Below are 14,575 nucleotides of genomic sequence, written 5' to 3'. Positions count from 1 at the left end.
TACATTTGCATGCAAGAATGTGGCCTTTACCCATAATGATGACAGCATCAACCATGTCAGATATTCTTTTAGAGAGATCACCGAAATGAACCAGATCTTATTTTTTTACAGAATTATATAAAGAATTTAAAGATTCATACAAATTAGACTTTTGATGAACATATAGCAGTGTTGCTTGAATAAAGTACACGGGCCACATTTCCCATAATCCTTTGCGGCCTGCTAACCCCTCATACTTTTAGCATCCGGGGTTGCGCTTCCTTTTCCTCCGTGCTGAGATGCGATGAGGATCTAGGCTTCCCTAGACCTAAGAGAAATCCGAATCCATCCTGGTTAAAGGCACCGCAGAAACTCGCCAAAATGACCGAGCAGATGACAGTGAGGGGGACACTCAAGGGCCACAGTGGATGGGTCACCCAGATCGCCACGACGCCCCAGTATCCCGACATGATTCTGTCGGCGTCCCGAGGTGAGGATTCCCCCGCTGTCCGCCAACATGGCTGACGCTACGATAGCATTAGTCAGCCGGTTGGTTAGCGGAACTTGCAACTGTAACGTACGAGAATAAACGACAATGCTGGCGTGAGTGAATTGTGCATACTATAAACGAATGGGTGAAAAGTTGTGATGGTTGAGTTTTTTTCCTTGAACAGAATCTGCTCGAACTTAAGGGAAAGAAGCCGGTTAGCTTAAACTAGCTAACACAAACGTCATCTGTGAGCCACCTCAGATACCCACATTGTATCTGCGTCAGGTGTAGTAACATATTTAGTGTAGCGTGAACGTGATTTAATGCTGGAATATGTAGATCTGGCAACAATCCACTCCTAACCGTCGTAGATTGAGCTTTCAAACAATGGTGGGGAATGTGAGAGTAGCTCGGGTGAAAGTATTGTTACTGTGCTAAAAAGTACTCAAGTAACGTGAGAAGTAAAACAAGTCATCAAAATAACTTGTGAACTAGCACCCGTATGTTAGTGTCCTTAAACTTTGATCTTTCCAGGTTAGCTGTCCAAAGTCCCAGTTCCATCACAATGGCCACAGATCACATCCAGGTCTCTAGAGTCCCATGAAGACAAAAAGATTAGCCAGAGAAGTGAATAAATGAACCTCCAAACAGAAAAAGTAATTATTCTCCTCGGCTTAAGAGAAACATATGCTGCATCTAAACTACTCTACAGGTCCAGTTAACTTGAGTAAATGTAACTTGTACCCACCTCTGCCTGCTAACACTTATGACTAAATATTTGTTCCCTTTCCTTTAGAAATGCACCGGCACAATTATAAATTTGCATGGTAATGTTAATATCGGTGGTCTGCAGAATGAAATATGGACACAGATTTATACACATCCTGGATGTCTTGTTTTCCAGATAAGTCTATAATCATGTGGAAGCTGACCCGTGATGAAACCAACTATGGCATCCCCCAGCGCTCCTTGACGGGCCACTCTCACTTCGTAAGTGACGTGGTCATCTCCTCGGATGGACAGTTTGCCCTGTCCGGTGCCTGGGATGGGTGCCTCCGCCTGTGGGATCTCACATCGTAAGTACAGACAGTGGTAATCTCTCAAGCACTGGTTTAGATTTTCAGGGTTTAAGGTGGTTAAGTTGTTACCTCTGAATTTGTACTGTTGGTGTTTTTTTGTTCATGGGAAAGTGTCTTCATTGCTGCTAGGAATTCAATTCAGTAGGTCAAATCGGAGAAGGTATTTAGCGTAAGTTGTGTGGTCAGATTCTGGACCTGCATCTGGGTTGAGCAATATGGCTGACTTGTGGAGCAATATGGCTGACTTGTGGAGACAAGTCTGGCTATGAGAGGCTACCAGCTTGTTATGAAAGCCATTTAGTGTCATTATGTTACTTGGAAGTAAATGTGCCAATATGGACCCGAAGAGCTGACTTTAAGCTGTGCAAGAAGTCTATTAACCACATGTGTGCTTTAAACACTGATGTGTTTCAACCAGTGGTAATGCTAAAAATGCATAGTCACCCGATTGTTGCACCCGTTATTGCTAGACTCTGCATCCACAGCTCTGTAAGTAAAGGTATGCCGTGTTGCGGTGCCATATTTTTTTAGGTCATGGATGACGTTTTCAGCCCACGGATAATGTACATTACACGTGTACATTCTCTGGGTTAACTTTTGTAAACACCCACTGAACATTGGTTTAATAATTTGTTCTCAACAGGTGTAGCTGTGTTAGACATGCTTCCTTCTAATTTGGTCTTAAAATATGCAGCACTTTGGACTTGCTTTGTGAAAATGTTTGTTGTGGTGTCTCCCCAGTGGCCTCACCACCCGCCACTTTGTCGGACACACCAAGGATGTTCTGAGCGTGGCCTTTTCCGCTGATAACCGCCAGATAGTGTCTGGCTCCCGGGACAAGACCATCAAGCTGTGGAACACTCTTGGAGTCTGCAAGTACACCATCCAGGTGAGCTGTCGTATCATGTTGATGGGACTTAAGATTGAGACACCTAGACGTATCATTGGAGCCTGGGGACAAGGGGCTTGACCGTGAATGTGGATAATAAAAAAGGGGAGACTAGGACAGCACACCCATTTGACTTTGTAATATTCCCACACAGAGGTTTCTCGCAAGACGCTCCTCAGTGTGCCAGAATACACACTGAAGAAGGGGTCTTTTGAGTAGCATTTTGGTCTCTTTCAGTGTCAGTGGAACTAGATTTCAGTGAATTTAAATACTGGTTAATGGCCTTGTACCACTTGGAATTAGAAATCAAAATTGAGCAAAACCTACTAGCCTTTAATATGGAGTTTACTCAAAAGACCAAATGCTGCTCACCCAGTCACGATTGCCCTGTTGTAGACTAGCTGTCTACAACACAGCATGGTCATGCTTTAATATCATAAACCAAATGATGCAATGACCGTGGTTGGTTGAAAATGTATATAATCTGGGTTCATGTTGCTAATAAGTAGCCAAACAAACCACTGCTGCAGACATCCGTGTTTTACATCCGGTCATTAAAAAACAAAGCACTAATGTTGGGTAACCAAAGAACCGTACACTGAGACATATATGTTTTATATTTGCAGGATGAAGGTCATTCTGAGTGGGCTTCTTGTGTGCGCTTCTCCCCCAACAGCAACAACCCGATCATCGTCTCCTGCGGCTGGGACAAGATGGTCAAGGTACTCTATTCCTTTAAGTCTCCTTAGCTTTTGCCTGAGTTCTCTTGTAACTGAATGAACATTTTTTCTAAGTAGTTTGTTTGACCTGTGATTTTGAAAAACTGGCTCCTATTACCTGAACATCAACCTGTATGATGCTACATGATTCCTGTTCTTTCCTTCTAGGTGTGGAACCTTGCCAACTGCAAGCTGAAGACTAACCACCTTGGCCACACTGGATTCCTGAACACAGTGACCGTCTCTCCTGATGGCTCCCTGTGTGCATCTGGTGGAAGGGTATACAATAACATTATCATTGTAGACTACCACAGAATGTTTTTTGATCCGTTTACTATTGATGATAAAGAGGCTGTTTCTGAGTTACACCTGCACTTAAAATGTTATGTAACGAACTCTCTAATTGCTAGCTATTAAGCAAAATATAAATATCCTAGCAATCTCCTACATCTACAAATATGGCTATTGATGCGTGTTTTCTCTTTTCGTCTAGGACGGTCAGGCCATGCTGTGGGACCTGAATGAGGGCAAGCACCTCTACACCCTGGACAGTGGCGACACCATCAATGCCCTCTGCTTCAGCCCCAACCGTTACTGGCTGTGTGCCGCTACTGGCCCCAGTATCAAGATCTGGGTAAAAGACTTCATTCTAAACATCTCATGATCAGTAAATGGTGCATTGAAGCTACAGTGCAAAGGGCTGTGATGTATTCTAACTATGCCATCTGTATTCTATGATGATAAAGAGGCTGTTTCTGAGCTGTAGTCTAGACCAATTTATATATTGTGTAATGTATTTGGGCGACATCAATTTCCCTCATTGATCCTTCTGCCTCTGTTTTCTTTTCCTCGTGTAGGATCTGGAGGGCAAGATCATTGTGGATGAGCTGAGACAGGAAGTGATCAGCACAAACAGCAAGGCTGAACCCCCACAGTGCACTTCCCTGGCATGGTCTGCTGATGGACAGGTACATCACACTCGCACCTATTTCAGTGGCTATCAGTGTTTAATCCCTGGTGATTATACCCAATCACTTTTAACTCTGATGTTAATGCTGACACTCCTGCAATTATGAGGGGAAATAGAAACACACTTATTTGAATATTAATGAGCCAACGATACAGAATTTAATCAATGTTCCTTTATCCCCGTTTATTTTTCTTTTCAGACCCTGTTTGCTGGCTACACTGACAACCTGATCAGAGTGTGGCAGGTCACTATTGGAACTCGCTAAAAACGTTGCAATCTACTTTGAATAAAAGACTGTTTGAAAAGAGCTTTTTACGTCTTCCTTTCAACTCTGTGATTATAATACATGTTGTTTTAATAAAACTTGTGTAACAGTCAGGACAAACCTGCGTACAAACCTCAACAAAACAAGAATTCAAAAATGATTTGACAAATAAAAGTGAACAGTTCTGATCTATTCATATCTAATGTTTGATTATGGAAACGTAAAACCATAAAGTTAGGAAAGAATCAGATCATTTCTGGTTTCCTGATTTGTGCCAACGTTTTATTTATTTTAGTGTAAATAATGTACCCTCTTTTGCATGGGTAATATCTTGGAATCAAAGAGGTGGACTTCGTCTGAAATTCTATACTCGCATGCTGTTTTTCAGAATTGTTATAGAATGGAGGAAATATGTGATAATAAAATATATTTTTCTCGTGAATGTTGCAGCAGACCCCCAATTTGTGATACTGTAAGTATGTAAATATTGCAGTACTTTCATCAGTGGGCCGTAGTCTCAATCACCAGTGTCAACTCTTTCAGCGATAGACTGAGATTTAACAGACATTTATTTCGACAAAATTTTCGGGTTTGCCACTTAACCCTCCTGTTACTTTTGGGGTCAATTTGACCCCATTCAATGTTTAACGTCTCTAAATAAATAATTTACATCATTTTTTTTGCTTCATATTTCATGACTTTTCCTAATTTAACGGGGACAACTGGGTAAACATAAAATTAACATATGTCTCTTTCTGCTCTCTCAACTGAGAATGACTTCTAAAGAAAGATATTCTGTCAGTGAGGTGTTGTCACAGCTCTTTGACCATGAAAGTGACATAGAGGAGGAGAATGTCTCTGAGACAGAGGATGATGTTGAGAAGGACCCTGATTATGAGGCATCCTCCTCTGATGAGAATGAGACGCATTGTTGACCCTCCTGTTGTCTCTCAACCACCAGCAAACACACTACCTTCCAAAAATGGAAAGTTATTGTGGTCCGTCTCCCCACTTGAACAACAGGGTAGACTTAGTGCTTCTAATGTCATCAAAATGGTTCCAGGTTCCACCAGATATGCTGTCAGCCATGTCAATGACATAAAATCAGCATTTGAGCTCTTCATAACACCATCAATTGAAAAGGATATACTTGAGATGACAAATTTAGAGGGCTGGCGTGTGTATGGGAAGAGTTGGAAAGACTTGGATGTGACCGACTTGCAAGCCTACATTGGGTTGCTGATTTTGGCAGGAGTGTACAAGTCAAAAGGCGAAGCAACAGCAAGCCTTTGGGCTGCTGACACTGGAAGGGCAATATTTCCAGCCACCATGTCTCTAAACACCTTCCATGTTTTCTCACGTGTCATACGCTTTGATGACAGAGAAACAAGGCAGGGCCGACGAGAGCGTGACAAACTTGCAGCAATACGGGATGTATGGGACAAGTGGGTTCAACGATTACCCTTTCTTTATAATCCAGGCCCCTACATGACTGAGCACCAGACAAGACAAAAAACCACAAATGGTCTTTGACTACAACGAGACAAAGGGAGGTGTTGATAACCTGGACAAGGGCACAGCCACATACAGCTGCCGACGCATGACTGACCGTTGACCCGTTGTAATTTTCTTCAACATCATTGATGTGAGCGCCTACAATGCCTTTGTAATATGGAGGGAAATGAACAAGGACTGGAACAGCGGAAAACTGAGTCAAAGGAGGATTTTCCTGGAGCAACTGGGTTACGCGTTTGGTGAAACCTCATATCGAGAGAAGACGGTGCCTTCCGAGAGCATCAACAGCTGCTGCAACCGTTGTGAAGGACAACCAAACAGAGACATACACCCCAACTCCTCTCGTGGTTCAAACTGGAGGCAAGAAACGTGGCAGGTGCCAGGTCTGCCCCAACAGAAATGACTCCAAGACCAGCAACACCTGTGTGAAATGCAAGAAATACATCTGCAAGGAACATGCATGCACTCTCTGCACATCATGTGTACAGTAGTGCAAACAACAGGCTGGAATGTACCTTCTGGTGGCCTGAAGGAAAAATAACATACTGTTCATATTCTGTCAGTTCGTATTCTGTCAAACTAATTTTAGTGACCATGTAACTTTGTTTTTTACTGTCTCGCACATACATATTTGCATATAGAACAATCCCTGATGCACACATGTCTTTTTTATAGTTTTTTTGTACATACAGAAGTGGTATGTGTTCTTTACTGATGTTCTGATGATGATGATGATGTTCTTTAAAAAAAATAAAATCCTTCAAAATTTTGGAAATTGGTTTTGTTTTTCCTGGGGTAAAATTGACCCCGAACATAACGAATGTTACTAGTCTTAATAACAGAAATAGATTTTCATTCCAAACTTTACAGATAACAAAAATATGTACTTAGAGATACTATAAAGCCATTAAAACACCAACAAATTATCTCTTTTAAATGACATGTCAATCAGTGAGATTTGATTCTGATCTGCATATTTCTCCATAGTCGCTTAACAGGTATTCCCGGATGTTTAAGGGGGTGGGTGTCTTTTTAAAAGAAAATTGAATGCGCTATTTAGGTAGTGAACAAACAAGCAAACAGTTCCGATTACATAAACTTGGAGAAAAATTAGAATTGTGATCATTTTCTGGAGGTTGATTTTGCTGGGGTCAAATTGACCCCAATAGTAAAAGATGTTCGTAAATTTGAAGGTAACAGGACGGTTAAATATAAAACCAGACTAATGTGTGTCGATTGACCTGTTTAGGCTGCCGTAGTTTTGTAATGGTTTCCTAGCAACCCTCACAACTCAAGCACGAAGAGCAATTAAAACCAGCTCGTAACTCTGATACTTATTACATTTACCAGCTAACTTTACGTGTGTTGTATGCGACAGTAGGGTGTACTGTTACTAATGTAGAATAATAGTTTCGTTGATGGGACTGATGAAAACATCTTAACTTTATTCGCTAACGTCAGCTAGCTGTTAAAGGCTGCAGGAGAAGATGAGCCAAACTTTATATCCCCGCATCTATGTGGAGGAAACTCTGGCTCTTATCAAACCAGATGCCATCCATAAAGCTGAGGAGATTGAGGATATTATCCTAAAATCTGGCTTCACCATCTTGCAGGTTGGTTAAACTGTAAACTATAGCATGTGCTGTATATTGTCAGAACGGGGTTGATGAAACTCATCTGAAACTCATCTGATTTCTGATTTCATTCCTGTGGCAGAAGCGGAGGCTGCAGCTAAGTCCAGAGCAATGCTGTGACTTCCACGCAGACCTCTATGGAAGGTTCTTCTTTCCCAGCTTGACTGCCTTCATGAGCTCTGGCCCCATCTTGGCCATGACTCTGGCCTGTCACAACGCCATCGCCCACTGGAGGTCCATCATCGGCCCTGTCAACAGCACCAAGGCCAGAGAAACTCATCCAGAGTGGTCAGTCTGTTAACTTATATATTGATTCAGCCTTTTGTTTTGTTGTCTGTTCCTTCTGGCACATGTGTTTTTGTGTATAGTATATTACAATGGTGAGCATATTTACTCAGAAACACTGCCTTGAATGCCGAATGGAAAGTTGAGTGTACACACAAACCAATGAAACCATGTTAGACACTCAAGTTCCTGCTAATGCATCAAATGTCTGCTTAGAAACTAAATCAAACACACCTTTAGTTCATCAAGATACTGAAAGTAATTTGATGAACTACATTTATATAAATTCCACGACCAATGCAAGTTCTGCATATGTCCCAAAAAAACCTGAATATAACGTGTGAGCACATCCACATTAGGGTATCACAATGCTTGAATATTTCTGTGGTAACATGCCAACTATCCTCAGCTCGGACAGGGAGCACTACTGTTGGACACATTATATTGACAAAATAATAATGTTACTTCAAACATCGTGCTTACAGTAAATTCTCTACAGTTTTGAAAAAGTACTCAAAATATTTTGAGTGGTATTGGTACAGTCTGTAGTCAGGTTGCAATGCAAACACTTGATCAAGCAGTGGTTTTTATAGGTGCACATGTATACATAATTGATTGTGATTCTGGGCGCCTGCCTCCATATTATGACCATGCCCTTTGAGTGCAGGTCATTCTATGACTTGGTATCATGATTCCTTATTTTTAGATAATGTAGAGCGGTAAAAGTTTGCAGTCACTAGCAGAGATGTTTATATGAATGTGATGTATTTCTCCTCTGCAGCCTAAGAGCAAAATACGGCACTTCTGAACTCAAAAACGCACTCCATGGCAGCAAGTCATTTCATGCGGCTGAAAGAGAGATCAAATTCATGTTCCCAAACTGTAAGCAATGCACAGAACCACACTTACTGTTGTTCGTATAGAAATGTATTGACCACTAATGCACCCCTACATGCTTTTTCTCTGCAGCCGTAATTGAGCCCTTTCCCTCAAGAGAAGCCACCAAAGAATACCTGAGCAAGCATGTAAACCCAACTCTGCTCTTGGGACTCACTGAGCTCTGCAAGCAAAAGCCACGCAACCCCTGTGTAAGTATTCCATGCACCACATCTATAGGTATACAGTTATTTATTGTTATTTATTGCTGTTAACATGTCGTTTACTGGTGTTGAGCTTTGGTCCCTGAAACATATTTCTCTGTTATCCACTTTTTTCTTCAATAGATTTGGCTTGCTGACTGGCTGATCAACAACGACCCAAACAAGCCTAAAATATGCGATGGAGCCCCTGTAGAAGAGGCAGAATGACAACAAATACATCATTTATAAACACATGTATCTATTCAGTACTATGATGAAATAAAATGTCTTTTCAGTGCTAATCCTCTGCTATGTTTGCTTTCTGGTAAACCATTTGTTCTACCTTCAACACTGCTTTAAAGGGTGTGACTTGATTCATAATCAAAGTTCAGTAGTTTTACATGAGAACACGAACAACTACTCCGAATCATTCAGTAAAACAAATATCACTTTTTTGTTTGTCTCTTATATCATCTGGAACTGTAGTAAAATTAGCCAGTGGGTTAAAACGTTTTCATTTGATTTAATGAGCGTGATGAATGAATTGGATGAGTTGTGTGAGGGTGCGTTTAGTTGATTACATTCACAAAATGGACAAAACACTCATATGATATATTCTGGTCTACCAGCTTCATCTCTTGTTGCTCCTCTGGAACTGGTGCTCAAACACAAAATGTATTTTCTGTCAAAGTACTACAGCTTGTAAATAAAGCTGTGTAACAGATATGTTACCGAATGAACAAAGTGACTTCAGAGCATTTCAGTATTTTATTCAGGCTGCTCTTCCGTAGTTTGCATGTTAGTTAACATATTGCTTATTGATAATAATCCCAATGACTTGCAACATTAGTATCATGTGATAGTTCTTCAGCAACCAAAGAGAAAATATAGAGAAAAGACTTATAAGTTACGGTGATGTGGCTTGATGTTTTAGTCTTTAACTTTCATATGACAATGACTTATCTGGTCTGCAGTGTAACTATGAGAGAGGCTTTGTGTGTGGATCCTAACTCAGGCTGCTGGTTCTGCACATGATAAGCAGTGGTAAGAAATAGACAAGTGGACAATAAATCAAGATCATTTCACTTTAACAAGCAACACATTCCAGTTTACTGTCTGTGATCAACTCACAATCTGTCATAGAGATGAACCAACACCTCTCAGCCCACCGCAACAAAAACTGCATACAAACTTGACATAACTGTTTATTGGGACCCAATAGGTTCCCAATAAACAGTTAGATCACAGACAGTAAACTGGAATGTGTTGCTTGTTAAAGTAAAATTATCTTGATTTATTGTCCACTTGTCTATTTCTTACCACTGCTTATCATGTGCAGAACCAGCAGCCTTCTGTCTACAGTGAGTTAGGATCCACACACAAAGCCTCTCTCATAGTTGTACTTGATAATGTATGTGATGTCATTATTGTTAGGTATCTGTTATTTTGTCCAACTCATGTTCAGTATTTCCTTAAAACTTGTACAGTAGTCATTGAAAGAATGTCGCCTTCATAGCATAGTTGTTCATGTACACATAGAAAGCTTGATGGCAGATCACTGAGTTTATCCGTCATTAATGTTGATACAGAGATGCCAAGATCCACATTTTAACAGTTTTCACACATCGGCAGGGCACCGTTCATTTCCACGAGCCTGGTCTGGACTACTGTTGCATTTGGTTACATTTGTATCAGGTCCAGAGTGAAAAGCAGACAAAGAGTAACGCTTTGACACATCGTTCAACGCAACAGTCGCAATTCATCAAACCTTTTTTTTTTATTGCCGAGCAGTGAGCAACTCTTTTTCGTTCGACGCAGAAAGGGGACTCGGAGTTCCTTCCTGTGTGTTAAGGGCGTGAACATCTTCTGTGGAAAGAAAGGCATGTGTATGTGATTGGTCGGAGTCATGAGTGACAGCGGCATTCATCCAATCAGGTGGCTTCTCCACAGAAATGGCGTTTTTTCCTGCCGGTTCTAGAAAACCAACCACGAGTTGTCGTCGTGTGGGAGAATCCATCTTGAAGAGAGCTCTCCGGTTGTGTGACCAGTAAGCAGGTTTTCGTACTTCTTTAACCTTGGCATTGTCATAATATTGTCACGTAAGTACTCGGATTGTTGTCGTGTTTTCATCGGTTTTCTGATATACGTAATGTATTTAAATACTAGTACCTATAAGGCGTATATCGGGGCTAGCGCGGCCTTTGCGTTACGTAACTGCGAATTTGAGTTGTCGAGTCCGTGCTTGGTTTATCAGCGTGATGCAGAAGGTTACGCAGTTTCTAATCTCCCACCATTAGTGTGCTATAGATTGGGGCTGGTCGTCGTGTTGTGTACATGAACGATACAGAGTTGCCGTTTTGCTGACACTGCTACAAATACGAATGAATGTTAAATGTATGGAACGCGGTCGTGCCGGTCAAAATGGTGGTAAATACATACACGGGCACCATGCAAATGGCGAAGCAGGCACGGCATGAGGCATTATATAACCGTCGGATGTGTGATGTTTGCCTTTTTTAATGGGTTTTAGGTATAATAGTACAAAATGTCCGAGACAGAGCAGCAGTATATGGAAACATCAGAAAACGGCCACGAAGTCGACGATGATTTTAACGGAGCAGAGCACACCGAGGAGGGCAACGACGACGGGACCGACGGGAACGAGGAGAGCATCGCCGTGAATGAGGAGTGCGAAGAGGGCGCAGGGCCCGGCGACGGCAACTCGCTAAACGGCGGAACAGAGGGCGGACAGATCGACGCCAGCAAAGGCGAGGAGGATGCAGGGTGAGTAAAAAAATGGTGGAAATATTTCTTTCGTGAAATCCAACATTTATTAGCAAGCGCCCGTGGTTCGCGATGTCTTTGTTCAACCGGCCTTTGTTGGCGCCATATGCATAGCGGACGAGGGGGGGGATGGGCGCTTCAGCAGGGATCTAATCTAGCTCGCGACAAACTGTTTATATGCGGTGTCTGATGTGGTCGTATCGAAGGGATTTCTATTCGATTGAATTAATGTTGTAAATGCAGCTTTAAGCTACGGCAGCTGGAGCCCCCTCCCCCTAGTCATTGGGTTGACAGATGTTCTGGAACAGTGTACATTTACCCCCCCACCCCCCTCATTTAAAGTTAGAGGAGCAGGGCGGCCTGTAATGCTGAACATGTCCTTCTCGCTGTGCACAGGAAAATGTTTGTTGGTGGTCTCAGCTGGGAAACGAGCAAGAAGGATCTCAAAGATTACTTCACTAAATTTGGTGAGGTGACAGACTGCACCATCAAGATGGACCAGCAGACTGGCCGGTCAAGGGGCTTCGGCTTCATTCTCTTTAAAGAGGCAGGCGGTGTCGAAAAGGTGAGCAGGGAAGAAATTATGTCGGAGCCAACGTAACTTGCGTGTACAAAGCAGTCGAGTTTCAATATTGTCCTCTTTTTCTTTTAGGTTCTCGAGCAGAAGGAGCATCGGCTAGATGGGCGAGTGATCGACCCCAAGAAGGCCATGGCCATGAAGAAAGATCCTGTCAAGAAAATCTTTGTGGGAGGTCTTAACCCTGACACTTCAAAGGAAGTCATTCAGGAGTACTTTGGGACCTTTGGAGAGGTACGGTATTTAACACATTTGTCGGTTTCTAAAGGAATTTAGTGCTCGAGATATTGTCTTTAACGTCAGCTCGCCTCTCATGTAGGTTGAGACCATTGAGCTTCCACAAGATCCAAAGACAGAAAAGAGGAGGGGATTCGTATTCATCACTTATAAAGACGAGATTCCTGTCAAGAAGGTCATGGAGAAGAAATACCACAACGTCGGTGGAAGCAAGGTAACTGCATACCGCACATTCTGCATACTGGTGAAATGCTGTATTCAGTTTCATGAATTTAGCGAAAAGTCATGCCGAACTGCAACGTAATGTGCTCTTGTGTGGTATTCCAGTGTGAAATTAAAATAGCCCAGCCCAAAGAGGTCTACGTGCAGCAGCAGTACGGGGCCCGTGGATACGGAGGACGCGGCCGAGGCCGTGGAGGTAAGCACCGTGTCTGTGTACCAGCAAAATCCTTCTGTTAGACAATACTCAAACATTTGTGCCGAGTAACTACCTGGGCCCTGTGTGCTGGAGAGTTGTGACAAAGGCCTCACCTGTTGTTTCTAGGCCAGGGCCAGAACTGGAATCAAGGTTACAACAACTACTGGAACCAGGGATACAACCAGAACTATGGCTATGGACAGCAAGGCTACGGATATGGCGGCTACGGCGGCAACTATGACTACTCTGCTGGTTATTACGGCTATGGGGGTGGCTACGACTACAGTAAGCGATAAGTGCCCCCCGGGAAAGAAAAAAGAATGAGAGAAACTTTATTTTCTTGGTCCTCCTTGTTGTACAGAAGAACTCAGTCCCTTTTTCTCTTGTCCTCCAGACCAGGGCAATACAAGCTATGGGAAAACTCCAAGACGTGGAGGCCACCAGAGTAGCTACAAGCCATACTGATCACACGTAGTGCAGGTATGCATTTTTGCATCATCCGTGGTAGTATGAGAACATAGCTGTAACCATTGGTGCCTTTTTGACCCCAAAGATCTCCATCTACTCTAAATCCATTCAAGCATTGTGGTGGGGTTAGGGTAGGCTGTGTTGTGGGGTCTGTGATCATTAAAGATGGATTCATTCCACCTGTCAGCCATCTTAAGATGCATCTCTACTACTTGATCAATAAGGGTTGAGTTGGTGGTGGTTTGAGAACAGGAATAAGGACCGTTACACCTTTCACCCGGGTGCTAGGTGTAATAGTTAGCGGTCGTGCCCCCCCTCCCCCCCAAAACAAAAGTTTGTCTGTCCATTCACTGACCTGTCAAACTCATTCATGCACCTGTCTGTCTGTGTGTAACTTGCATGCCTTATTTGGTTTATTCTCAGTAACGTTAAGCACCGTGTTTTTCTCTTAAGGTCTAAAGTAAATAAGAAAAAGAGATCCATGGTCTGACCACAACCAACATGGGCTCTGGCTTTTCCTTTGGAGTTGGCAGAAATTTGGACTCATGCTCCATTTGTACAGATCAAGTGAGGAACTGGGGAAGCAAATGTCACTTTTCCACTTTTTATTTTATATTGTTTTGTGTCCATTTACATTTCCAGTGATGGAAGTGTTATTTTTACTGTACTTTTTGGTACCTTTTTGAATCTAATGTATTGTATGGTTGTATTTTTACATGTCTACTGGATTTACAGATGAGCAGGAGCAAGAGCTTTTAAAGCTCACAAATAAAACAATTATCTTTTTCTTTTCTTTTTTTCTTTTCTTTTTTTGGTGTTTCTAGATCTTTAGTTATTTTCTCCCATGCTGAATGTTGGATGCAAGTTGCATGGCTTCAGATGTGGGGTGAGACAAAAATAAGGGATTTAAACTAATCAAAGGGTTCATTGTAAGTGTTAAGTGAATGTTTGCAGATGGCGTAGTAGACGAAGACAACCAGCATCTTTTTTTTCTTTTCTTTTGGCTTTTAAGGAGATTCTTCCCCCCCATCATGTCTGCAATTTTAAGTGGCTTTACTAGTGTTATTCAGCTAAACGCAAGCCTGTTAATGTAAGAGGGTACTCCCTCTCTCACTGGAAACTCATTCCTCTAGTGTCTTGGGCAAATTAATAGAAATAAACTTTTGGTTTATATTACACATGGATCC

General features: G+C 42.2%; 3 protein-coding genes across 3 annotated transcripts; all 3 read left to right on the top strand.

Moving 5' to 3' along the window:
- Window positions 1-251: 251 nt before the first annotated feature.
- On the top strand, window positions 252-4,434 carry rack1 (receptor for activated C kinase 1). The gene is made up of 8 exons (XM_079268996.1): window positions 252-469; window positions 1,374-1,545; window positions 2,290-2,437; window positions 3,064-3,159; window positions 3,325-3,435; window positions 3,650-3,790; window positions 4,014-4,124; window positions 4,326-4,434. Exons 1-8 carry the CDS (start codon window positions 361-363, stop codon window positions 4,389-4,391), a joined length of 954 nt encoding a protein of 317 aa, XP_079125122.1. The 5' UTR covers window positions 252-360; the 3' UTR covers window positions 4,392-4,434.
- Window positions 4,435-7,353: 2,919 nt separating this feature from the next.
- Window positions 7,354-9,190, top strand: nme5 (NME/NM23 family member 5). The gene is made up of 5 exons (XM_079268997.1): window positions 7,354-7,519; window positions 7,623-7,828; window positions 8,607-8,707; window positions 8,795-8,913; window positions 9,049-9,190. Exons 1-5 carry the CDS (start codon window positions 7,394-7,396, stop codon window positions 9,130-9,132), a joined length of 636 nt encoding a protein of 211 aa, XP_079125123.1. The 5' UTR covers window positions 7,354-7,393; the 3' UTR covers window positions 9,133-9,190.
- Window positions 9,191-10,856: 1,666 nt separating this feature from the next.
- LOC306777743 (heterogeneous nuclear ribonucleoprotein A/B-like) lies at window positions 10,857-14,174 on the top strand (the record flags this gene model as incomplete). Its single annotated transcript, XM_079268992.1, is given in 10 exon segments — window positions 10,857-10,951; window positions 11,435-11,442; window positions 11,445-11,688; window positions 12,085-12,253; window positions 12,341-12,499; window positions 12,585-12,716; window positions 12,830-12,920; window positions 13,047-13,205; window positions 13,315-13,400; window positions 13,842-14,174. Coding segments are annotated over 9 exon segments (1,128 nt in total). The 3' UTR covers window positions 13,386-13,400; window positions 13,842-14,174.
- Window positions 14,175-14,575: the final 401 nt, after the last annotated feature.

Source organism: Melanostigma gelatinosum (genome assembly GCF_949748355.1).
Source record: "Melanostigma gelatinosum genome assembly, chromosome: 5".
Taxonomy (NCBI): domain Eukaryota; kingdom Metazoa; phylum Chordata; class Actinopteri; order Perciformes; family Zoarcidae; genus Melanostigma; species Melanostigma gelatinosum.
The sequence above is the reverse complement of the archived record's forward strand: the minus strand, read 5'-3'. Positions and strand labels throughout refer to the sequence as shown.

Excerpts from the sequence above, each read along its gene's own strand:
- rack1 (XM_079268996.1), top strand. The coding sequence starts at position 361 with ATGACCGAGCAGATGACAGTGAGGGGGACACTCAAGGGCCACAGTGGA. Across the intron at positions 2,438-3,063 it reads TCTGCAAGTACACCATCCAG|GATGAAGGTCATTCTGAGTG; the intron begins GTGAGCTGTCGT and ends TTATATTTGCAG. Across the intron at positions 3,436-3,649 it reads TGTGTGCATCTGGTGGAAGG|GACGGTCAGGCCATGCTGTG; the intron begins GTATACAATAAC and ends CTTTTCGTCTAG.
- nme5 (XM_079268997.1), top strand. The coding sequence starts at position 7,394 with ATGAGCCAAACTTTATATCCCCGCATCTATGTGGAGGAAACTCTGGCT. Across the intron at positions 7,829-8,606 it reads AGAGAAACTCATCCAGAGTG|CCTAAGAGCAAAATACGGCA; the intron begins GTCAGTCTGTTA and ends TCTCCTCTGCAG. Across the intron at positions 8,708-8,794 it reads CAAATTCATGTTCCCAAACT|CCGTAATTGAGCCCTTTCCC; the intron begins GTAAGCAATGCA and ends TTTTCTCTGCAG.